The sequence below is a fragment of the Epinephelus moara genome, chromosome 11 (assembly GCF_006386435.1).
Source record: "Epinephelus moara isolate mb chromosome 11, YSFRI_EMoa_1.0, whole genome shotgun sequence".
NCBI lineage: Eukaryota > Metazoa > Chordata > Actinopteri > Perciformes > Serranidae > Epinephelus > Epinephelus moara.
The window spans coordinates 9,737,016-9,762,857 of NC_065516.1; the positions used below are offsets into that span (position 1 = coordinate 9,737,016).

General features: G+C 40.9%; 1 protein-coding gene across 1 annotated transcript in view; it reads left to right on the top strand.

Annotated features, from left to right (window-relative positions):
* The first annotated feature begins 10,658 nt into the window (after nt 1–10,658).
* LOC126397486 (cadherin-10-like) overlaps nt 10,659–25,842 on the top strand; it is a 41,836-nt gene continuing 26,652 nt past the window's right edge. The window contains exons 1-2 of the mRNA XM_050056325.1: nt 10,659–10,960; nt 16,898–17,239. Of these exons, the coding sequence (XP_049912282.1) occupies nt 17,030–17,239 (210 nt within the window). The 5' untranslated portion in view covers nt 10,659–10,960; nt 16,898–17,029. The remainder of the gene's footprint in view (nt 10,961–16,897; nt 17,240–25,842) is intronic.

Consider the following 25,842-nt stretch of genomic DNA (forward strand, 5'->3'; position numbering starts at 1 on the left):
TGATGAAATGGTGAAAATATAAAAAAAACAGCACCAATTATTCAGTGAGAATGTGTGGGGGTGGCATAAGCAAATACAGCCCGAAGGCCGACATGTTCAGCAGCAGCGGCGACCCACCGTCTGACACTGGTACACTTTGAGGACAAAAACAAAGGGTTTGCCGGGGACAGTGCACCTGCCACCACAAACCGATTGGCTGTTGAAACAGGTGACGCGCTTTACACTCTTAAACCAGCTGCCGTCTCATCACAAATCATTGGTCTGAACTATGTTAAAGACATAGGTTAAAACTAGATCACTAATATAGTATGCTTCACATGCTTGCACACTATTTGGTGTTAAAATAACTCAGTTGACTTTTGGTTTCACTCAGGACATGAACAGAAGTCTCTTGGATGAAAGCCCAGTTTGTTTGACCGATCCACCTCCCCTCCCACCAGCTCTATGTAGATTTTCTTGCATTTTATGCTATGGCAGTTGCTCAGAGCTTCAAAAAACGGTACCGCCCGGGGTGTCTCATACCGCCGCTAAAGGATGCCTTGTTGCATCTGTATTTGATGCCGATGGCCACTCACCAAGCACTGATGTTTGACAAATTTGGATAGGGATTAATATTTATGTCAGAGTGCAGTCAAGAGTTGTGTGTGGTGTAATGGCAGCATAGCTGGAAACAGTGAGGAGGAACAGGCTACATTACTAGTGGGTGTTGTAGAAGCTAGACCAATCAAATCACCTCTTCCCCTTCCCTTTAAAAGCAGTACTCAGGGCTCCGCTAATTTGAGTCAATTGAGGTGGAGAGAATGGTCTAGATCCACCACAAAGGTGTCCTCCAAGAGGAACACTGCGTCTGTGGTGGGAGGTGTGAAATCACAAGAATGATCGCAAAGCACATTGAATAGAATTTTGTTGGACACATTTGTTTACCATTAGTCCCTGGAGATCCACTGCCCAAAGCACAGAACTCAATTATGAAATAGGGCAAAGAGCCAATAAAGAACTAGCAGTGGACTCCACAGACAGTTTGACTGGAGGAAGACGGGCGTCTGCCAGCATTCGTCACCAGTCCATCACATCTATTTAGGATACAACCGCCTCCACAGTTCACACTATGCATGACGCACACTAACAACTCACACTGCAACACCATAATTAATCCTGCACACACACACACACACACACACACTGTAGACTCAGCTAAGATATTTGTAGGTGTAGCAAAACAGTGACAGAGCAAAGGTTAGACACCACACCAGAGCGAAAAAACAGACTTAAGAGAGGGTAATGAAGTTTTATGAATGTTATAATATGGAGCAGTTCTCACAGAGTAAACCATTGTTTATCTGTTAAAATCACAAAGGCTTCAGTTTTGTTACAGTTGCTGCCGTAGCAGATGTCGATATGGCTCACAATGCTTATGCCTATGCAGTAAACCCTGGAAAATGCTTCATCTTTTTCCCCACAAAGACAGACAAAAGAAATGCTGAACAGAGATATTGCATTGGGTTACTGAAGCAGGTGGAACCAAGGCTATCCCAGACATGATGTCACGACTTTGGCTCTCTATAGATGCCTAAATCGATATCTTGGCTTGATCTTGAGACTTTCCTAAATTACAAACTGGAGGTGTGAGATTTTAAAGAAGTGAACACTTAAGGAGGCAAAGGGGGTCTATTAAAAGACATTATCCTGTGGTAAGGTGGTAAATGTAGGATCCAGTGGTTTTGGAACAATACTAGGAAATAAACATCAACAAATCTCAGTATTTACTTCTTTGATTCTGTCTATTCTTTTATCAATCTTTCTCAAGTCCCCCAATTTCACCGATGCTTACTTTTAAGAAAAAAATGCCGCAGGAAATGCATTAAAATAAAGAAATATTACGCAAACCGAGACTCAGCATGATTATTTCTCTAGTAATAAATGAATTATTTCCCCAGCTGAGTGCTGCGCTGCAAACTCTGGTAATTGCCTACGAGGGGGGAGTGGACTGTGAAATTTTTATGATAGTGGCAATTTAGTCAATAAAAGCAGATGTATCGCCTGCTGAGCACCTCCATAAGTAAGTGTTCACAGACTGAGTGAAGTGTCATCACTTTGGCTGGGACAGGAGCATCCTCAGGGCTTTTCTTGTGAAGCCATCATCCAGCACTTCCTCCTACACACCACCTCACTCCACACGAATGTCACTGTACATTAGTGGGGATTTGTGCCCACCAGTGATGGAAGTTTCCTCCAAAAGTAACATGCAACATATTTTGTGAACTGAATTCAGTTCCTGGGAGTAGTGAGTTACATAACACAGTATGTTTGCACAATATTTGATAGTTTTATTAGTCTACAAACACAAACACACTATTTATAGAAACACACATTTGACTGAAATGTCTCCATTCATTTTGTCACCTAAACTCATGATGAAGGGAAAGAGTAATTTAAGATTATTTAGAAGTGGCGCTACACTAAATAACCTACCTAACCTACATACCTAAATAATTAGTGCAACCACCATGTAAAAATCTCCCCATACACAATAAATGTGCGATCTCTACTTTAAATAGCCAGAGCCAGGACAGCAAGGATTAGAAATTGAACACCCCCAGATAAAGGTGCTCCGATTGACCGGACACAGATCGTTATCTCCCAATATCCATTCTAAATGGTTTGAGGACTGATCAGAAGACAAAAAAACAAGGAAGACAGTTTATTTTTATGACGCTAAAATATCGTCACTGGTCCGGCGATTCTGACAAAATGTAATCTGTTCACACTGAGCATTCATTGTTACATTCATGGTTTACTGATAACCTGACGTCCAGCTCACGTGCCTGTCCACACTGCAGACATATGTCTGACACTTCTGTAGAGGCTGTGTTACCAGTGTTTCCCACAGAATTAGAATCTATGTGTGGTGGCAACTGACCAAGGGGGTGTGGGATGGAGACAGAGGATGCTTGAAGTGACCAGAGACTGGATTTATGTAGGAAATTAATGAACCTTCTGACTGTTTTAAGGGTTAATCTCAAGGTGTTGTCATTGAAGTTATTTAGTAACTGACCAGGGTGGGGGATGGGAGTGGGGTGGGGGGTGCCTGTGCCTCTTGCCTGTGAGTCCTTGTGTATCAGTTTGTCCCCCCTCTAGAGTTTATTGCAGGTTCTTGAATGCATCACAGGTGGAACTCTCCTTTTTTGCCTTAGCAGCTGTTTGTGTAGTTAAGTTTCACTTTCACTGTGTCTGACATTATGCTGCTCTGTCTGTTCCCAGTGTACAAGAGTTTGATGAAGTAAATAATATGACAGTATATAAATTCCAAAGGTTCACCTAATGAATGGTCTAGCTCGAAAAATAGAAAATCAAACCGTGGTGGCAGATGTTTTAATTGTGCCGAGCCGTCACAAATACATGAATGAGTGGGAAACCCTCGATACATGCAGCTGTTTTCTGACAGTGTTTGCATTTAGCTTTCTTTGTCCTGTATTGTGCCCACACAATTTACATGGCATGTTTCTGTGTACCAGCTCTTTCTCATCTTTATTTCTCTAGGACTGAGTTGTTTGGTCTCTGCAACTGGAAAGGCAGGGTTATTAGGGGAGACCAGGGACAATAGTAACCATTTGTGTTTTTGATGCCATTCCTCAAAAACCACTAGGACGATTTAGATACAATTTTTAAAGGTAACTTGTATCTGTGTCCCACTTTTTGACAGTCATGAATTGTTTTTAAAGGCAAGGTTAGAGTCACAACATTGACTGAAACACAAGATGTCAAATGTTACATCTGCCCTCACATGCAGGAGTAATTGTAACAGCGTATGAGGTATGGGAAGCATTTTATTACACATAATTTACCGCCTAAAACTGTGTACAAATATGTGTCTGAACCTTGTGTTAGTGGATGCACTAAATACCTTAGGAAACACACACTTCAGCATTGCTGATAGATAAGATCCTCGGGGGAACACTTTTTCTTGACAGAGGGAAAAAGGAAAAGTTTTATCCAATGCAATAGAGAAAGACTTGCTAATTGGAGAGCATAGTAGTGAGCAACTATAGAGTTCAAAATGAATATATGCAAGTGACTATCCATTATTACTATGGAAGCCTACAGGCACCCTAAGAAATGCCACTGCTAAAAAAAGAAAAATACTGCAGTATCTGTTAAGTTCGTGAAGAGGAAGTGAAGTTACGCTAAAGAGGGCTTGCAATTTATCGAATTGGCCCAAATTCAACTTCCCTTTTTTCATCATGGCCCAGGTGCATACTAATCAGAAAAAAGCAAAGATGACTTCTGAATAACCTTTGATTTAAAAGTAGAAAGCATTTCTCAAGCTCCAGGCTGGGCTGCTGATCATAGAACCAGGACAGGTTCAGTCCCTGTAATAGCCAACATGTGTCCATTAACAGACATGTAAATCGTCTAAGTGTCCTTGAGCAAGGACCTGAACCTTACCCCTTACCCTCTCACCCAGTGATAGTTGTCCTGGGTAAGAGCTTCAGCTGCAGTAAATCTGTGAAATGTATGTAAATGAATGAAGCCATTATGGATCAGACTCTACTTTACAATTCTGCCAACCTTGTGAGTTTAATTATGGAGTGATTTCAGGGAAGTCTGAAGAGAAGGCTGCAGGTATTGGCCTCACACCTTTGATGTTGACACAGACACACTGAACAACTACTTATATCCCAGCTCATGATACAGAATGCTTGATTCTTGAGTCAAACATGACATGTAAGTGCTGTTTAATATTTTTGTGCCTTGTACATCTTAGAGTCTATCTGCTCTGGATCGCAATTTTTCATCTTTATTGGAAAAACTGCTGAGAAAAGCTTCAATGGGGAACCACTTCACTGTGTATGCTAAATCTAATGATGATATAAGGTATGGTGTTTACATGCTCCACGGATTGTAATCAGAGATAATGGGTCTGACATTCACAATATAATAACCCGGCACTGCACCATTACCAAACTTCTGAGAACGATAGAGCACTATCAAACACTTGGCATCATTATTAATTTATTGCGGCACTTTCTATTGAAGCAACGGTTGTGTTGAAGTATTCTGTTCCTGCAGGTATTAAATGGGAGAAATTGAGACACCCGCTGCACTTAACAACAATCAAAATCATCGAGAAAAAAGCAAACGGCACTTTAAAATACTTAACTGCTTTTTTTGCAGAAGTTATGCCAGTGTTACCTGTATTTTAGAGAGCATATATTATTTGCCCGCTCAGTTTTTTTGCCCCATTGTCGTGCTGGCAATCAATCTTGTGTTTGTTTTAGCTATACCAACAGTATACAGTTTTTGCTGCAAACAGTGCTGTCAGAGATAAAGCACAATGCACAGCTGCAAACCTGGCAGCAAAGTATTTCTGTAAAAGAATACTGACTCAAACTTACAGATCTTTCTTTACACTTTGGGTTATTTAGCAAAGTGAATGACTGACCTCTGAAAGGCTGACGTCTTTTCACAGGGCGATATATCCACAATGAACATGAAGCAGCTTGGCTCAGTCAGTCAAGAAGCAGTATATTGCTTTGTGGTGTAAAGGTGCCTCTGTCCAACATGTGGATAAGACCCGTTCCTCAACATGTCTGATGCTACAGAACCAGCTTGTGCATTAAATAGTTTCTTATTACTTTATCTACTTTGAATTCAATCCATTAAATGCATTTAATCCAAAATTACTAAAGGTTAAGCCCAACTGACAGAAGAAAATGGTGGCATTGTGTGTTTCTGCAAACCACGTTTACATGATATTTGTACTTCATACATATTATTACGTTTCTTACTTTTACGTTTCTTACGTCTCTGAAGTGATGTACTGTAGTTCTGATTACATATGTGACCTGACTTTGTCATCAGGAGGTGGAGGGGGTGACACCAAGGTGACACAGCTGCCAAACTGCAGAACACTGCAAACAGCTGTTCAAGACCAACAAACAATAAAAGTGACTAATTTTAAAGCAAGACTTCGCTGCTTTTCCAGCAGAGATTGTGTCACCAAATTAGGCATTTTCTAATAAGACATTCCTACATCTCCTGTGGGGGCTGAGCAACCCAAAAGCAGAGAGACATTTTTAGAGAGACATTACTGCATTTCCAGCACAGTAGGAATTGTGCCACCAAAAGCAGGCATTTTCTAGTGAGAGACTGCTGTGTTTCCAATGGAGATTGTGCCACCAAAAGAGGGTTTTTCTGGCTAAATTTGCTGCATTTACAGTGGGATCGTGCGACCAGATTTAATGTTTTCTTGCAAGACATTGCTACATTTCCTGTGGAGGCTGAGCCACCCAAAAGCAGGTGGTTTTCAGAGACATCACTGCATTTCCAGTGGGGGTTGTGCCATCAAAAGCAGGTATTATCTAGCCAGACATCAATGCTTTTCCAGCAGGGATTTTGCCTCCTAAAGTGGATGTTTTCTGACAAACAATCACTGTGTTTCCAACTGGGATTTTGCAACCAAAAGCAGGTGTTTTCTAGCTAAGATTGCTGTGTTTCCAGTGGGATTGTGCCACCTAATTGAGCATTTTCTGGCAAGACATTGCTACATTTCCTGTGGGGGCTGAGCCAACCCGAAAGCAGGTGTTTTTTAGAGACATCACCGAATTTTCACCGGGGAATGTGCCACCAAAAGCAGGTGTTATCTAGCGCGAGATCAATGTGTTTCCAGCGGGAGTTTTGCCGCCTAAAGTGGATGTTTTCTGACAAAAGATCACTGTTTTTCTAATGGGGGTCATGCAACCAAATTGGGCATTCTCTAGCAAGAAATTGCAACATTTCCAGCAGGGATTGTGCCACCAAAAGCAGACTTCTTTTAGGGAGCTATTGCTGCATGTCCAATGGCACTTGTGGCACCAAAACTGTGTATGTTATGTCAAAGCGTGATCTTTTTGTAATCATAACAAATCAGTTTTTGTGCCTAGACATAACCACATATTAACTGCAGCATTGTTGAAACATAAGGGCCTCTAGTTTCCCGGTGCAGCGCAGGGTGGCGAACCCCGCGCAGAGCTAGTTTCGAGCAGCGCAACCCGAGTCACGCTCAGTTTGGTAGTTTGGCAGACCGAGGTGCGCTGAGATGGGTGTGGCGGCGCAGCAGGAGGAGGTGTCGACAGAGCCAGCTTGGCGCAGTGACAGTTTCGTGCCAAAAGGCTTCGCCGAAGGTGCGCTAAAAGCTCGCCAGCTGAAACCAGGTCTACTGTCAGTGCAGGCGGAGCGCAGCCGGTGTAAGCCAAAGTTTGGCTGACCGGCGGACAGTGCGCACACGTCACCAAAACCTCACAGGCAGGTTTCCAGAATATCAGGCACATTAACGATGCAATAAATACCCAAAAAAACACTATTCAATGCAACTATCTGCAATCAGCACATAAATGTATCTCTATATCGACTGTCCCGTCACATCTGATGTCAGATCAAAGGGGATTGGCACCGTTTGGCACGTTTGGCACGCTTAATGGAAACCCAACCTGATTTGATTAACACAGCTGCAAACTAATGAGTTCACATCCCTCTCAGCCAACCACAAACAGCCACAGCATCAGATAGGGAGTATATATTCAGCATCTGTCATCGATCTGACAGCGAATTGAGTAAACTCTCATTACGCCCTCGCGCGGCGCATTTAAGGGCGAGGAGAGGGGTTTATTTGATTGGTGGGATGTGAATGGGCTGTGTAAAACCCACTCCACGCCTTCTCTTCTCCCTCTTTCCGACTTGCGCAGGTAGGATGGACGGAGGTGAGAAAGAGGAGTAGCCGCGCCAGCGCGCACGGTGTGCCCAGCTTGCAAAATCTGCCTGGCCACACCCAGTTGGCGAAGCGCAGGTGCGCTGTGCCTCCACCTCACCCGGTCTGTGAAACTAGAGGCCAAGGTTTCAAAGTATCTGCTACATAATTACATACAAATATTACTTGTCCATGGTTTGCAGAACATACAAAGCTAACATTTATTCAGATGGCTGTTGTTTTGTTGTGGTAAGAAATATATAATTTAAACTTTAAATAATAATTCAAATTTTGCAATAGTTTAGTTTTCACAAATTATCTCTGAATTTAAGGAAGACTAATCTCACAATGATTGGTTATTGTGTTCACAGATTTACAAATAAAACTAATGATAAATTATGGTGAAATCAAAAGCAAATTAAGGTTATAAAGCTGTTTTAATTTACTGTATAAAAGGATTTCTTAAATTAAGCTTCATTATACATTTTACATATTTTCATATTTTACTTGTTGTGGATGTACAGTATGGGAAAATGCATGAAAAATCATAATACTCAATACTAAAATAGGGCCATTAGAATTAGAAACAAGAAGTAATAAAAAAATAAATTATTACCTAGGAGAATCTAAAACGTCAACATGATTTGAGAGGAATATGCATGTCCAAGGAAAAGGTCAGGACTTATGTAAAAAACATTGCGTTTTGTTGAAGCTGAGAATTTATGGCAGTGGAGCAGGAAATGTAGCACCCTGTTCATTCAGCCTCTACCTTTAGCTGGCTTGTTAGGGATCTTCACGTGGCCACTAAGAGCAGCAACAAGAGATGAGATTTGAGTTCTCAGCGCTCAGCTTATGTGGTCTTGTCATTGCCATACAGAGAGCTGTATCAATAACCTATCAGCAGCTGCAGTTGTTATGCCAGCACAGCAAACACTGGGTAGACATCCGCACTTGAGCGTTCCTTTGGGAAGGAAAGGGAAATCAGAGAACTAATCAGCGGCAGCTAGGACTGTGGAGGTGAATGCAAGTGCAACAAGAAAGTGATGCTGATGGGAGCTGACAGTGAGAATTGGGAGAGGATCAGGAGACACCCTTACTTAAGGAAGCTGTTTCCTCAGCCTGGAAAACTTTGATTTAATGTAATGGAGTCATCATCAGGAGGGGATGAAAAAAACAATGGGAGTCTGGAAATTGTTTAAGGCCTGTGGAATTAAGAAGAGAAGATTGGGATTTTTGACCATGTATAGTGGAGAACTTTGGCTCTGAAAACATATTTCCCGGAACAGTTGGGTACAATGCTCGCTCTTGTTCTCTGATGTTTGCACAGAGTTGTTTGTGCTGTGTAACAACAGCGTTATTAACATCCCAGGGGTGTAGATAGCAGGTAAATTAATACTAATTCTATGCAGAGATGTACAAATTAGCCTGCTTTTTTTCCCAGTGGCTTGTTAGTGAGGAACACCAAACACACATACACACACATATTCACACAAATACACTCAGAGACACGCATTCACATCCATCCTGTGCACACATGGGTATAAGTAAACATGACAAACCTCCCCTCCCCCAGTCGTACATACAAATACAGTACACAAGCCAACATATGCACACATGAAATGCAAACACACACCTACTTCTTAATCTCCCAGCACCATGAACACAACGAGGGAGTGAATTATGAAGTGTGAGGACTTGGCTTGGTATCAGAGGGAGGCTACCTCGCTGCTTGTTCGGATGTTAATTAGTTTGGCCTGTTTGCATTTCTATTTATCTGGTGCAGAGAGTTTGAGCTGATAATCCATTCACACTGATATTGGGAGATAAAACTTGAGCTCGGATGAGGTTGGCCAGTGAAACTGCTGCTTTTCTTAAATTATTCATCAACGGCGCAGCTCTGAGTGGCGTCCCATGCATTTCAAAGTCACTTGAAGCGACCGTTTATCTGCTCAAGGTACATGTTGGGGACGGATATCGGCATCTAATAACGTATCGCTCCCCGTACCTCACCCCTTAGCATCAAACACCTCCGTGATATATTGTCCCCCTGACTCTGTTTCTCTCAGTTGAATTAAAATGCTATATCACTCTCAATAGGCACACACTATACAGAGATGTATTGATATGCATCCAACATGGAGCATGTAATGAGAAGAGATGACAGAGTGCCTGGACTGCATGTGCACCTGCCACATACAGCCGGCCAAGTCAGAGGGACGAAAGATGAAGATGAACAGGGCAAAAACCTGCCCCCCTCCCCACTCCACACCCACCCTCAACTCCACACCCCTCGCTGTGTGGCTGATTTACAAGTTATGGCCTTTTTCCCCTTCATTCCACCGTCATTGAAAGAAGATTAGATGGGGCAGATTGCTTTAGACATCAAACATCATACAGTCGATCCGTCATAGCAGTCGCTTTCAGCGCAGCCTCTTATGCATTCGCAGTGTGAGGAGAAAAAAAAAAAAAGAAAACACTCTGTCCCTTTTCCAGCGTCCACCCTCTTCTTCAGCCCCTAACCTCCCCTGTTTCTCCATTCCACAGTCAACTGATGCTCACTGGGATGTAAGGGCACTATTTTCCTCCTTTACCCCTTACCCCTCCCTTTTCACCCTCCCTTTGCTTTTCTTCCCGTTTTCTCTCTCCCTTTTTCTTTATCGCCAACTTGTGAATGGCAGCCAATCAGGGGCAGAGTCGCCTCAGCTTCAGCCTCGGTGACATCCACCGCCAGAAGTGATGCACTGCTAGAGAAAGAGAGAGGAGGGGATATAGAGAGAGAGAGAGAGAGAGAGAGAGGAGAGGAGGGGGAGGAGGTGGAGGAGGAGGAGGAGGAGGAGGAAAGGGGGAGGGAGAGACAGAGAAAGAGAGACGGAGAGAGAGAAGAGATGATAGAAAGAAAGTGTAGAGGAGGAAAGGGAGAGAAGCCAGAGAGCGGGGAGGAGAAACGGAGCGAGGGAGGGCAGAGAGAAAGGCATAGAGCGAGGGAGGGAAGCAGGCAGGAGACTCTCTCTCTCTCTCTCTCTCTCGCTCTCTCACACACACACACACACACACACACCACACACACACACACACTCCCATACACATTCGCACCAGCTGAGCTGTTGTCAGTCTTGGAATGTAAGCACTGCCGTGAGGAGTCAGATTCTCCACCGCTAAGCACTGCTAAGGAGTAGGGAACACAGCACCGTGCTCTCAGTGACACAGATGGATGCTAAGCTGTGAAAATCAAAGGTAAGGGCTTTTTTCTGATTAATGTTTAAGGATATATTTATATTTTTGTGGTGCCTCCAGACTCCAGGGGATGATCTGCTTCTTCTTTTTTTTTTGCACTGTGACAAAGCCAGACTAATGCAGCACTGTGGATATCTGGTGAAAAGAAGTGTTGCAACTTCAAAGAGGTTGATAACAGCTATACTGAGTGAACTGGGGGATGATTAGATTTGCTGTTCTTTACTCTTATCTTGAATTTGTCCTTATAATTTATTTATGTACAAGGCGTGTTTGAAAATGAAAGAAACTGAACGTGATAGTGCCATCGTAGATTCTCAGTAGTCTGTTTTTTGACAAATTGGAACTTTAAGCTCATTAATGATGCCTGAGAAAACACCTTAAATCAGCACAAGAATTTCAAGCATATATCAATAAATGTAAAAAGTCCATGACACCTGTCACACAGTGAATAACACTGCATATGTAACTTTAACATTGGCACAATATTGTTTGGGGTCATACTGTTCTCTCCTAAAGACTGGCATTAACTTTATCACCCAATCCAAGATGCTTCATTCTTCTAAGTGCTCTTCTGACTCCACACTCTGCGCCAGTGGGTGTCCATATATCTTAAATACATGTATAGATGCATGTGATTGGAATGTCTTAAGTGCGTGTGGATCTGTGTTTGCACCTGTTCAAGTGCCATGCCAAGCTCTCTTTCTCTCTGTGTGGATGAATTTGTCTGACTGCTGAGATGCAGCGAGGGCGAAATCATACTTGTGATGTGCTCCGGGCAGATTTGATGGAGAGGCACTGTACCATTCATATCTCTAAAAACGCATGGAGGTGTTTATCGTGGTGTTGGAGCGGCGCGACAAGAGCAGCCAACGGTGTTGCTGAGTATGTACATGTGCATATCCTCCACGGCACAAACTTAATCCACCCCTCACTCTTTTTACCCCCGCTCTCTCCCCAGCCGCCTAGTCCTCGGGTGTGCTGCCTCACACGCCGACAGCTTTACAGTCGCCAAAGTGATATATTAGGGTATGGTAGCGTGCACCGGGTCATCCATGTAACGCCATTACTGTTTAGTGCAAATTAGCCACTAACACGCTCCCTGAATTATTGTCAGATATGGAGTGACCTTTCAGTGTTGAAATGAAAAGAGGTGGAAATCCATTCTCCCACACAGGCACAGGGGCTCTCATGAGCATTCTCACAGCTGGTTTTAAAGAATCAAACATGAATATTTATTTGCAAAAACACTGTGTGTGTTAGTGAGCAACAGGGAGCAGGGAGGAGGAAATAGGGGGTTTTTCCTGACAAAATAAAGGAATTAATATGGGCATTTTAGTCAGTTTTAATTTAACTCCAACATCTTTCTATTCTTACGGCATTTTTTGCCACTGTGATTTTCTCATGGTGTGGCTATGCTAACCTTAAAATACTTCACATAGCTGTCAGGAAGACAGATGTCAAGGTTAATTGATTATCATCACCTTGTTAAACTACATACACCCTTCTAAAGCAATTCCAATATAAGTAATGCATATATTTTTACATAATGGAGTGGATTTTTATGTAACATTTTCACTGTCAACATACCCTTTTCAAGAAAGAAGGCCCTCCCTCTTTTTTAAAGTAGCTTTTCAACGAGGAAGTGTGCACTGTATCACAAAATTGCTTAGAGGATTTCAAAACATGAGTAAAGCTTGCTGAGGTTTGCCAAAGACTGCAGCCAGCTGAGGCAGACTTGGGAAGGTCTAGGGCTCCACCAAGTGGAGGCTCGCACAGGTGCTGCATCCCGGTCCATCAACGCCCCTCATGCTAGATTTACACTCTTGTCTGTGCTGCTCTGTCAACACCGGCAAGCAATCACTGGAGCTACTCAAACTGCCAATCCCAAAAACAGGAGTTTATTGCACCCGGCTCACATGTGTGGTTAGTGTGAGAGATGCTGCATTCATTCAGCAGCAGTGAATCATGTTACAGGATGAATGGTGTCGGTGCAAATGATGGAGACTAATCATGGCAGCCGTTTCGTGACCTTGCAACCCTCCTTTGCCCTCTCTCCATCTTTGTCTTTACTCTCTTCCAATTAATGTATCTCTGTCTCTGTTTATTTATGGGTCTCTTACAATATAGTCACTTGTTGAATTCCTCAACAGCAGGACTATAATTAAAAACAGGGTTTGAATGCCAGCAGTTTCAAACGTGGTAGATATCTGTGCAGCAGGTAGAAGGTTTTGGGTGGTAGATGTTTAAATATGTTGCCCCAGCCTTATTTAACCCTGCATATGTGTATGAATGTGTGTGTGTTGATCTGCGTGATGTTAGAGGTGTGTCCTTTGATGATAATGTGCAGTAAACCATACTTTTTTTCTTTTTTTCTTTTACCAAAATATGACTCATTATCAGTTTAGTCCACTGATAACGTCAGAAAAAATGTTTCCTTTGTGTTACATGACAAAACGTCATATTGAGGAGCTTCTGGGTCAAAGTGCAACACCACGTTTAAACCACACAAACAAAGTTGTATGCTTTCAATAATCTCTGTGCCCAAGGTTGAGAACACTGAGAACAGATGGTCAGTTTAGGTGTTTATACTCTCCCATGTATTTAGGATTATCAATTTATTATGCATGCAAGACCTCCTGAAAGGGCTTGCCAACCAGACTTGTGCTGCACATAATTATTGTCCTACTAAAGTCAGGGAAGCCATAAAAGTGCTTAGTTGCATTGCTTCGGTTTAATGTTCTTTTTTTTTTTTTTGGTTGGGAAGCCTGCACGTTCAAATTTGGGATGCATGTGCATACAAATTTATACAGACTAATGTGCAAGGCTCTGCTTTTCGAGGAAGAATATCCCGATGAACAGCCAGTTTATATCTGATCAAAGATATTCTTATTCAGCAAAACAAGAATGTATAATTTTGCAGATTACAGAAATGGAGCGCAGCGGAGCTCCTGCCAGAATGAGCTTGAGTCAAGATTAAGAATAACAACCCCAGACAACACTTTAAAAGCATATTTAACAAATTTGGTCTCTTCACATCTCTGTTTTTAATGCCAAGCCATATAAGCTGTCTACAACTTAATCTAATCATAAACAACTTTTTTTTCCCCCCTTTAATAAACCCCAGTATTTAATAGGCTGAATGAGTTGGGATAATTCAGCTTGAGTCTATAGAATCTGGCACTGATTCAGCATGCTCACTCATCCTTTAATGGAGTGTTTGGAAGAATTCTAAAAAGACACACTGGCCTAATGCTTAATAGGCACACCACATCAAAGATTAATATCCAGAATGCTATTAAAACTCAAGGACAGGCTGGAATGATAATTAGAAAATGCAATCACAAGCATCAGACTAGATTAATTGCGAGGCAGCGTTTCCTGATTTTCGGGAACGCACGTGTCACATCGTGCCACATTATGGGCACGCACAACAAAATAACATAAAAAATGTAGTGCTGATCAGCATTTACAACATTATCTTTATTTTATCTCCTCTCCCTTTGAAGCAGTATTCTGACTAAATTAAAATCTCAGTACGCTCTGTTCTGGCGTCAGAGAAAGACAAACTGTTGTTATTTGTATTATCTGGCTCAACATGTTTATATTTTTATATGTATTATAGAAAAGGTTTGGTCAGTTCACCCATGCTGCTGTGGTTCTGTAGTCTTAAAGTCAATGTTCATCCATACTCACAGACTTTGATCAACTCAGCCAAAAAGTTTTCTGAATACTTGAAAATTATTGCTGATTAAGCAGATTCAGTTGAGTGAAACTATCTGAGTGACTGAGAAAGAGCCGAATGAGTAATGTTTAGGTTGAGATCTCATTAGCCTGCTCATTTGATTTCCCATTCAAAGGATTGCATTCATTTACATTCCGCACTTCACTTTCATCAATGGAACCATAATGCTAATTCGTTCGTAGACAGTAACAGGCCTTTTGTCCGTGTGAATGCTCCCACTGACAATACAGCCTTTATTTAAGTGCTCTGGACAAATGCAGAGAAATTGCTAAAATGGCAATGTGCATGTTACGCAGCCTCCCCTGTGGTACACAGGGAATGCTTGTCAGGATAACTCTGGTATTCTAGCCCTCGTACGGAAACCCTGCTAAATGGGCTCATTTAGAAAGAAAGGCAAGATTTATTAGGATTAACTTCGAAAAGAGCATAAATTATGCATGCACACCCAAATTACCTATCAGGACGAGTCCTGATGGGGACTTTAAGGAGAGGACTACCAATAACACAAAATACCTTATCAGAGGCAGAAACCCTGACAAAGCTTGGGGTGATTTTGGCGGTTTTGGCATTTCCTCACATATCTCTATATATTTTCTTCTTTTGGAAGAGTACATCATGAAAACTATCAGAAATGTATGAATAGATGAATCTGAGTTAAAATCTTGGACAAATGGGTAAGGGGGATGAAAAAGATACATATCTTTAGCAAGACAATTCATCTCCACATACGGTAGTTGCTTTGTGATGATGAATTGTTCAGTCTATAAAGTGTCAAAAAAAAGTGATAAACACTTCCCAACATTTACCAGAACCCAATGTGACGTCTTCAAAACGCTCCTTTTGTCCAACTAGCAGTCGAAAACCCAAAGACAGCAAATTGTCACATTTAAGAAGCTGGAACCAGCAAATATTTGATGTTTTGCCTGAGAAATAATTAAGATGATTATATGATTATCAGGATAATTGGCATTTCATTTTCTTTCAATGGACTAATCAATTAATCGACTTATCGTTGCAGCTCTACTTGAAATGTAACTGATGAAACACATCGGGAAAGAGTGCGAGTTTTCACTCAGGTTTTTTTTTTTTTCAGTTAGTTGAAAGAGAGCACCAGAGAAAACTGCATTTTAAATGGTATCTATCATTCTGTTTTTTTCTTGGGGGCCTTTTGTGTTGAGTTCAGTGTTCAATTTGTTCAATAAAAGAAACAATTTCCTTTCATTTTCTTTCAGTTCAACAAGCCATGTGTTGTATTTTAGCAGTGTACTGAAAGGAGCAGAAAGGCATTGCTGAGTTAACTTTTAATATCTGTTTATTTATCGCAAGTAATATCAAGATATTCAACAATGTTATCGCATATTGCACATATCATGCAGCCCCAAGCAGGCCATAGAAATACAAACTGAGCTTCAGTCAAGTGTTTTACAGTGGTGCCTCTCATTCATGGCGGAGGCATTCTGCTCCTGGAGAAGCCTGTGCTCTGCTATTCAAATATACTCACCGGCTGTGAAGCACTGTTTGCGAATCATCAGTAATGCAACTTATAATTAGTGAAGTGCTGCTCACTCTTTTACTACTCAAACACAAGAAAACAAGGAGGCATGCCAGGGAGTTGTAGCTGCAGTGATTAAACATTTGAATTTGATAAATGCACGACGATGATTGCACCCTTTTGTTGATACATTTACATCGCAGTGGCTCTTTTATTTCTTTCAGTCATGAATCACTACCTTAGAAGTTTGTCTAATGACTTCTACTGCATATGTTTTGCATACTGTCTTATTATTAGATTATTTAATTCGTATGAATAAAAACACACCCGAATAGGTTTGGGTTGAGCAGGTTTAGGTTGTTCATTAATTTGTATTTTTCATTTTACAACCACTAAATTCAAATGTGTTTTTGAGTTTACTGATCTCAGACAAATCCAATCACTGAATTAGGACTTTTAAGGTCTCCTTCACTCGCACAATGCACATGTGCTGATTGTGTAATTAGCTGCTGCCCCAGTGAAGCACAAATTGAAAGAGACACACGACATACAGAAAAGAGATTTTATACATAAGTGTTGTCCTATTGTAGTCCGCGAGCTGTCTCAGTGCTTCTTCAACCCTGTTGATTTAAAGCCTATTGTAAGGGAGATACGCTAAGTGTCACAAGAGCACTTCCTGACTAAAGTTTCCTTTTTTTCACAGGGATCTAAAGGACATCAAAGAGAGGAATACAATGTCTGTTCTGTTGACACTGCCTTCCAGTGTTCATCCTATCAGAAGCCTATTACCATAATTTAGAAGTCATCCAGGACATTACCCAGCTGAGTGGATACCATGATAACCAATCAGGTTCTGCTCCTCCTGATGCTCACTATCCTGTGGCCCAGTACTGCCCTGCCTTTCACACCTGGGAATATTGGGAATCTGTTTGGGATGCCAGAGAGTGACGGGAGGATTCTCCAGCGATCCAAACGTGGATGGATGTGGAATCAATTCTTTCTGCTCGAGGAATACGCAGGAAATGACCATCAATATGTCGGCAAGGTAACGTGTCCAAACACAATGTCGGCAGACTAATTATAGAAGGTTTAGCTTGTTGAAGTAGTGTTTGATGTAATTGGCTGAAGACGAATGGGCTGCCAGGAATCTGGCGGTTACAGGCACAGTTAACTGGAGCTATCAGATACACAGCAAGTGCACGTAAATGGCTCTCTTTTTCCTCAAGTTTTCCACAGTTCTTTTGTACAGTGCTTTTTCTAACATTGTTTGCAGAATGAAAAACATAGTCTAAAATCAAAATGGCATTGATTCCATGTTGTGCAGATGCCATCAATGTAAAAAAACAAACAAAAAAAACCTCACTGATAACCCAAAACAATGTGTGCTTTTTTCACCACATCAAATATTAAGTCATTTCTTTGACTTGAACAATGATTATGATGCTTGTCTGTCAGTCAATAATACCAAGGGTATATGAGTCATGAACCGACTGAGCTGAAATATTTTGTTGGCGAGCCCTATTCAACACCAGGCCTTAAAAAGAAATAGATTTTTCTTGACAGAATGACCCCTTTATTGTCACACATGAGACTTGACAGACAAAAGAAACAGAATAAGAATAAGGAGACAGCAATGACTGTTGCTCAGTCATTGAAATCAAACTTTGACAGTCTACATACCTTCACACAGTGTTCATGACTATAATATGTCTATTAGGACCTAATATGTATTTAACTTCGTTTATAAGATCTCCTGTTTTAGGAAGTCTGATGAAGACTGTAAACATGTGGATGTAATGGGGACCTGTTGCGTTCATTTTCAGTTCATACTTGTTTTTTAGGTTTCTACTAGAACATGTTTACATGCTTTACTGTTCAACAGACATTTCATTTACCTTATTCTCTTTGTACCCGAACACTTGTATTCACCCTCTGTCTGAAACACTTTGTTTTAGAGCCTGTCTTAAGCGTTCCTCCAAAAAATACCTAGTCTGCTGCAATAAGTCAGCATTTCGTCTTCCAGATCTCGGCATCTCTGCACCATCACTGCAGCTGATGAATGACTGTAAAAGAGTGTAGCAGCACTTTCTACTGTTGAAAAATCACCAATAGAAGCTCCTAAATACAGCTGGACATGTTTCAGCAGGAAAATGATTCAAAATCAAGGAGAAACTAACATAATCTGTGACCAAGATTACATTATTTCTTATGTTAGCATGTAGCTACATGTAGCAATGTATTTGCATCTGGAGGATGACTGTGTATAGCGACACTTTCTTCTGTTAAAAATCTCCAGTACATGCTTCTAAGCACAGACAAATATATTTTAGCAGGAATATGATCTAAATTCAGGGAAAAATGAATAACTTTGACTACCAAGATTACATTTCCCTGATGTTAGCATGTAGCCACATGTAGCCTTGTACTTGCAGTCGAGGAATGACTTAGTGTGGCCACACCTTCTCCTGTTAAATCTTGCCAATACAAGCTCCTAAATACAACCAGACATGATACAGCAGGAAATTGAACTGTGGAAGAAAATTACAACATCAGCAACCAAGTTCATGGTCCAGACATTAGCATGTAGCTTCATGTAGCCTTGTACTTGCAGTTGAGGAATGACTTTGTATGGCGGCACTTTCTACTGTTAAAACTTGCCAATACAAGCTCCTAAATACAACCAGACATGATACAGCAGGAAATTGAACTCTGGGAGAAAATTACAACATCAGCAACCAAGTTTATGTTCCTGACATTAGCATGTAGCCTCATGTAGCCTTGTACTTGCAGTCAAAGATGACTGTGTAAAGATGTGCTAATAAATGTTATCTGTTATTCTGTACGACATCTATTGCTCGTCTGTCCGTCCTGGAAGAGGGATCCCTCCTCAGTTGCTCTTCCTGAGGTTTCTACCGTTTTTTTTCCCCGTTAAAGGAGTTTTTTTGGGGAGTTTTTCCTTATCCGCTGTGAGGGTCCAAAGGACAGAGGGATGTTGTATGCTGTAAAGCCCTGTGAGGCAAATTGTGATTTGTGATATTGGGCCTTATAAATAAAATTGATTGAAATTGATTGATTGAAATGCCTCTAAACACAACAAGGTATGTTCCAACAGAAACATGATTTAGAATCAGGGGGGAAATTATCAACATTTGTGACAAAGATAAAATGTTTTTCTTATGTAATGTAGCAGTGTACTTGCATTCGGGGGATGACTGTATGTTGCAGCACTTTCTCTTGTTAAAAATCACCTACCAAAGCTTCTAAACACAACAGGGCATGTCCCGGCAAGAACAAAATCTGAAATCAGGGAGAAATTAACAACGTCAGCATCTAAGATCATGTTTCCCTGACGTTAGCACATAGCTATATGTAATGGTGTACTTGCAGCCAGGGAATGGCTGTGTAGCGGCATGCTCACCTGTTAAAACCAACACAAGCTCCTAAATACAACCAGACATGATACAGCAGGAATTTGAAGTCTGGGGTAAAATAGCAACATCTGCAACCAAGTTTATGTTCCTGACATTAGCATGTAGCGGTGTAGGCTACGTAATGCTAACATTTAGTGGCGTGCCTGGAGCAGATGACCATATAAATAAATCCGCCACAAGCTCATGTAAGCTTCTCTCATAAATTGAAAAAACTTGGAAACAGAGTATTAAGAACAGTCTGAAGCCTGAGGTTTTTGCTCACATAAATTACTTTTACATTTATTTATTTCATTTGAAACTATGGCATCATTTAATATGAACATCTAACGTTGTGACATCTATAAATGAGGGAAAATAAGGAAAATAGATCAACTTTAAAGACAGATAAGGTGCAAATGTGATAATCAGTATCAGGTCAAGTCTGACTCAAAACAGGTTAAAATCTAAAGGGTATTGCCAAAGTGCTTTGAGACCAAATTCTAAAACTACAGCTCTTGCAAGACACTTTTTCCCATGAATCAAAAAAAAGAAGAGTTTCGGGACAATGCTCCTCCTCCCCACCCACCCAGATCAGAGAGGTTCTTGTCAGCTCACCCATGCTAGCACTATAAAGACAGGTGTGATGGGGAACGCTACAGTTATCAACTCGAGGAAGGGAAATGAGGTGACTGTCGACAGCCAATTTTCTCAGAGGAAGCTGGCTTTCATCACACACCTCATTCTCCGGAGTAAACAAGTGTCTTGTGCAAGGTTGAGTAGGGGGGATATGACAACTTCTTTTGCAGAAACCATCATCCTGATGTGGTGAAGAGAAAGGAACGACGAAAAATAAATGGAATATGGGTAAAAGGAGAAGGAAGAAGAAAACATATCAATCACGAAGGCCAATGAAATTCACCTTGTTGTGTTATGTGATGAAGCAGCAAAGGAAGTGCTAACTATAAATGGGGCCATCCCTTGATATGTCAGTGAGTGGTGCGATGTGGCGTTCGTCTCGACTCTTTGATGCTCTCTGGCACCCAACTTCTGTGGCATGACAGCAATCACATTCACCAGTTCCCCACTCTGCCTGTGTCCAATATCATTCACTATTAAACTGTCAGAAAAACATGCAGCTGTAATAAATTACTGAGGGGGGAAAATAGGGCAGACACATAGTGCCATTCTGCTTTACAGAAGGAGCTGCGGCGATCCGTATCACTAATTCAATCAGTTTAACTTTGGAGTTTTAGATAGAGAGACGGACTGTGATGGCGCCAGAGACAGATATACAGAGAACAAGTTAAATGACAGATGCATAGATAGAGAACAAGTTATATGAGGGATAGATAGAGAATAAGCAGAGCTGCAAAAAAAATTCAATCAACAGTGAATTACTGGGGCCTATTTTGATAATACAGTGCTGCGCCAACAAGTCCCATAACCCACAACATGAGTAAGCATTTTTGGACTTCCAGTTTCCTTGTCACAGAGTCAGTGGCTTTTTTTGAATGGGTTTTTGGTTGCCTGAAGTAAGGCCTGTGGTTAACACAAGCTAAAGAGACTTTGAAGTTTTGTTCTACGACATATTCAATTCAATTTCAGTTCACAATTTTATTCACAAAAACAGATAAAAAAAGGACAATTCATAAGAAACAATGGAGATGTGAAATGGGACCGCCTGATAAGCTATCGAAAGCTTGAGAATAGGGACCCAGACATGAAGCAAATTCTATTTCAAAATGTGTTTATTAACACATTGTCAAGATTTAGACATAAAATGCATCAGATAAAGCTCTACTCATAAATGTTGAAGCTTTTACGTGCCTTCTCGTTGCTAACAAGTGGCTGAACGAGACTAAAGAACGTCACCACTCTGAGCACGGCTTTGCAACCTCCATGTGCTGGCAGCATTAAGTCATGCGACTGTGGTGTAAATAGTTTATAGACTAACATGTAGTTCTTTACTTCAGGAACTTGCATTTGCACTTCAGAAACCCAACCTGGTTTCCCTCTGAAGTTGTTGAAATCCGGCACGTGGGCAGTGACTTAGGGCCACAGACAGTGATGAATAAAGACATTCTTTAACATCGGCATGACGTGTGGCTGATCGCTGTTATGGTTTTATGGCTCTTGGCGTCCATAGAAGAAGAGTTAGGCGGCAGGTCTGAGTAGGGTGGGCAGAAGGGGTAGTGGATGGGTTCAACAAACACCGACCTTTACCCGAGAGAGCAGTGTTCGCATCCTGTAAGATTCTAATGCCAAACCCTGTTCTTTTTTCTTGAACCCAACTACGTGTTTTTGTTGCCTAAACCCAACCATGTGCACAAGTTGTTGGAGGGAAAAAAAAATGTCAACTGGCGCTGTGGGTTTATTTTGAAGAAGACTGTATGTAAATGGTAAATTTCCTATGAACATCAACAACCAATGCACCTAGGGTACCTTGCACGTTGTATCTGGACATGGAAAGTCCATGACCAAACATCAATATGTGACAAGGTCGGAGTGAGAATGTGTTTCAGAAATCATAAAAGTGGTGTTCATTTGTAAAGATTATCTTGCTGAACAAAAGGTGTACATATCATATCATCTCCAACAGAGCTTTTTTTCTGCAGTCATCCAAAATCCAACGGTGAAATCGAATAGGCTTTTTGACGAGGGAACCAAGATGATGTTCACTTCCAGAGCTGGCCACCTAAAAAGTGCCAACCCAGCAGTAGCTTATAGTTTCAATTATGTTTCAAGAAAACTCTCAACATTGTCAATGTCAAGCTTCTCATTTGTTGTTTTTATTTGTCATGAAATTTAAGACATTACTGTGGCTTCTGAGAAATTTTGAATGTCATTTTTTCACTGCAAACTTTCAGTTAATTGATAAAAGAATGGGCCGATTAATCAAAAATGAAAATATTAGTTTGCAGCCCTAAAACCAGTTACAAGATGAGTGGATATATAGAAAACAAGTTGATAGATATTACAACCAGTAGTCAATCAATAATAGGTGAACAAATCCACAAACACGAATCCACTATTTTGACAACTGATTAAAAGACTGGGCCTTTTCTCAAGCTAGAAGGTCAAACTTCATCTGGCTTCAGCCTTAAAAAGACTAAGATATGCTGCTTGCCTCTGGCTCACATCATTGTAATTTGATTTGAATGTCTTTGGGTTGTCGACTAAGGCTACAACTATTTTTTTTAAATTGTCACTTAATCTGTTGATTTTTTATTTTTTTTTTCAATGAATGAATCAGCTGCCAGCAATCAAATGCCAGAAAATGGAGAACAATATTGATTAGTGTTTCCCAAAGCCAAGGGTGACATCCTTAAATGTCTTAAAAATAAATTCAGTGTGCTGTCATAAAAGAGGACAGAAAGCAAAAAAAGGACACCTAAGAAGCTGGAATCAGATTTTTTTTCTTTTTCATAAAGGAATTAATAAAACCAATTTTTCAATTATGACATTAGTTGGCAATTATTTTAAAGTTGACAACAAAACGTTGCAGCTCTATTGCAGATTGTTGGTCGGATAACAGACAGGAAAAAGACAACATCTTTGGCTCTGGGAAGAAAATCTGGACATTATTTTCTATTTCTATTTAAGTCTGTAGGCAATGAAAATAATCTATAGTGGCAGCTGTAATTGATACAGCAAAGGCAGAATGGCCAGATAGTGACGATAGTAGATAGAAAATGAGAGGCAGACAGAGAGAAAGATACAAAGAGAGAAGCAGAGAGAGATGGAGAACCAAAGACAAAATGCAAAAACACTTTCATGCCCAGCACAAAGCCATCAGGGCCTCGATGGTCCTCCTCATAAAGATCATTTAATGGCCTTTGCAGTGCACTGTGGGAGACCTTGTTTATTTCACATTCAATCAAACCTCTCCAATCAACCCACACACACTCCCTAACTGTCACTCGAGGTTGATTTCTTGATTGCGCCAATCAAATCTGATGTAAAGAACAGCCACACTCTTGTATATTGCGCTTTTTAACCGAAAGGGAAGCAGTGCACCACTGCAACTGCACCATATAATAAATGCAGCTCATAAGGCTTATAAAGGTGTTCAAAAGACACGCTGCTTTGAAGCTCACACACTGAGTGGTGCTGACAGATACCTCACAGAATGATAAGGAAAATAACTGCATTAGTAAAAGTAAGGTTTGGAGCACTTACTCAGTAGCAATTGTCAACACTGAAAAAGAGCACAGCGTATTTTATGACTGCAAAAATACTATGCAGTGGCAGTGCATGAATCAAGCGTAAAACCCTCAAATCTCATTTTAACTGACTTTCACGGGGCCATTAATGAGTGTGAGCGCTCACTGTGTGCAGCTGTGGTGCCCTACTTCTTAAGCAGGGCTGTGAAGTGTGAACACTTGCAATGCTGAGCAATACAACCACAAACTTTGGATTCTGGAGCATTTGAGTGGCGTGTTTGAAGTGAACTAAATCCTATTAAACTCCCGGCACACTGTATTGTCTTGTACCTTGTAAGGGAAAAAATGTGCTACTCTAAATTAAAATATTCAAGGTAGCTCACTTTGTTGTGTTAATATTTTGCCAATGAGTATCCTTGAGAATTGGCAAGGCCTTGTTCGATACATTTATGCATGAATTTTGCAAAACTTGTATGAGCTATGGAAACTATAAAGCCCACTAGAGATACTGTAAGCTGTAACCTGCAAAATATACATTATAGTACAGTGTTCCAGTGGTAAATAATTTCTGCTTATGTCTTAAGAGACAGAGGGAAAAAGGGAGGAAGAGTAATTATTCTGTATCCATTCTGCACTCTATTTTGCTATCTCCTCTTTGCAGCACCGAGCCATGCTTACCAGAGACCTGACAAGAATTGCCAATGATTTTGCCGCTTTACTGACAATTCCTCAGTGTTTGTGCAAGGCGATTTAACTCATCAAGGCTCTCTTCTGTGCCTCTGTTGTAAGGCCTTGAAAACACTGTGTTTGTGCTGCAAGGCCTTGAAAGGGGAGCCACTAAATCTCTGCAAATATAGTGCGGTAGTGCTAACATTTGATTTTGTTAAGGCTGTGTGAAAAAACACTTTGTGCCACACTTTGTCAAGAGTATCAATGGCATTTTTTCCCTGACCATACAAGAAGTAATTGATTTACACTACATGGTAAATGCAGAGTTTAGTGCACTTCGACATATAAAAACTCACTTCTGGTGTATGTCAATAAAAATCAACGACCCTGGTTTCTATGCTTTAAGTCACTACACTGAATACATGATAGCATTCTATGGGAAATCCCTGCAGAAATCAAACCTTGAGCCTCCATATTGCTGGTCGATTTAGATGAACAGGAGCATTATTATTCTTAGGTGGCATGTTGTCTCATTATAACTCTGCTCAACATTGCTTACTTCTGCAAAAAAACGACCACCACTCAGTAAGAACTTTACGTTATGGCCATGGGAAGAAGATCTGTTTATCCATATGATGAGGAAGCTGGTGTTATGTAGACACCTAATAATTAGCAAAAGTGCATGAGGTAAGGGCTTGCTTACCCCCACGTAGAATGGGAGAAAGATGTAAAATGCACACCACAAGGTTCTGCAAAGACTGTAAAATTCCTATTATCCTGTAGACAGCTTGGCTGCATAGGGTGCAGGCTCCTTTGATGGCTCGTTGTTTGTTGTTCTTGCTTCTCAGGTTCCTTTTTACAGGATTAACAACCAAGACTGAAAATATGCTAATAATCAGATGAAAACTACAGAAGAATACATTCAAAAGATTTGGAATAAATGCAGTTCCTGTGGTCCGCCTCAGTCTGAAATCATATTGGCCTAATGATCACACAGTAAGCACAGGGGTGTTTTTGAATGGTAACAGTGCTGGATAGCAGCAATGATATATGTTCTCATGTTTGGCATTGCTTTGTGAGCATGTCCTTACGACTCCTGAAGCCAATGTACTTTACCACTACTGTGACAAACCTTTTCAAAGGACAGAAAAGGTGACCATGGTTCTATTCAAGATTTTCTTTTTCCCGCGAGCAAATGCACATACCTCAGATACGAAACCCTTTTTGAATGCAAAAAATGATACACACACTCCCCTTCTCACCAAAATTAGCCTGTCATTCATAGTCAATAGCGGTGGCAGCCTTCACATCCATAGCACGTCATAAATCCTTGGTTCTCTGGTGTGCAGCTTGGGAGAGAATTCATATTCATAAACAATGAATAGACTCTCCCAGAACACAGATAT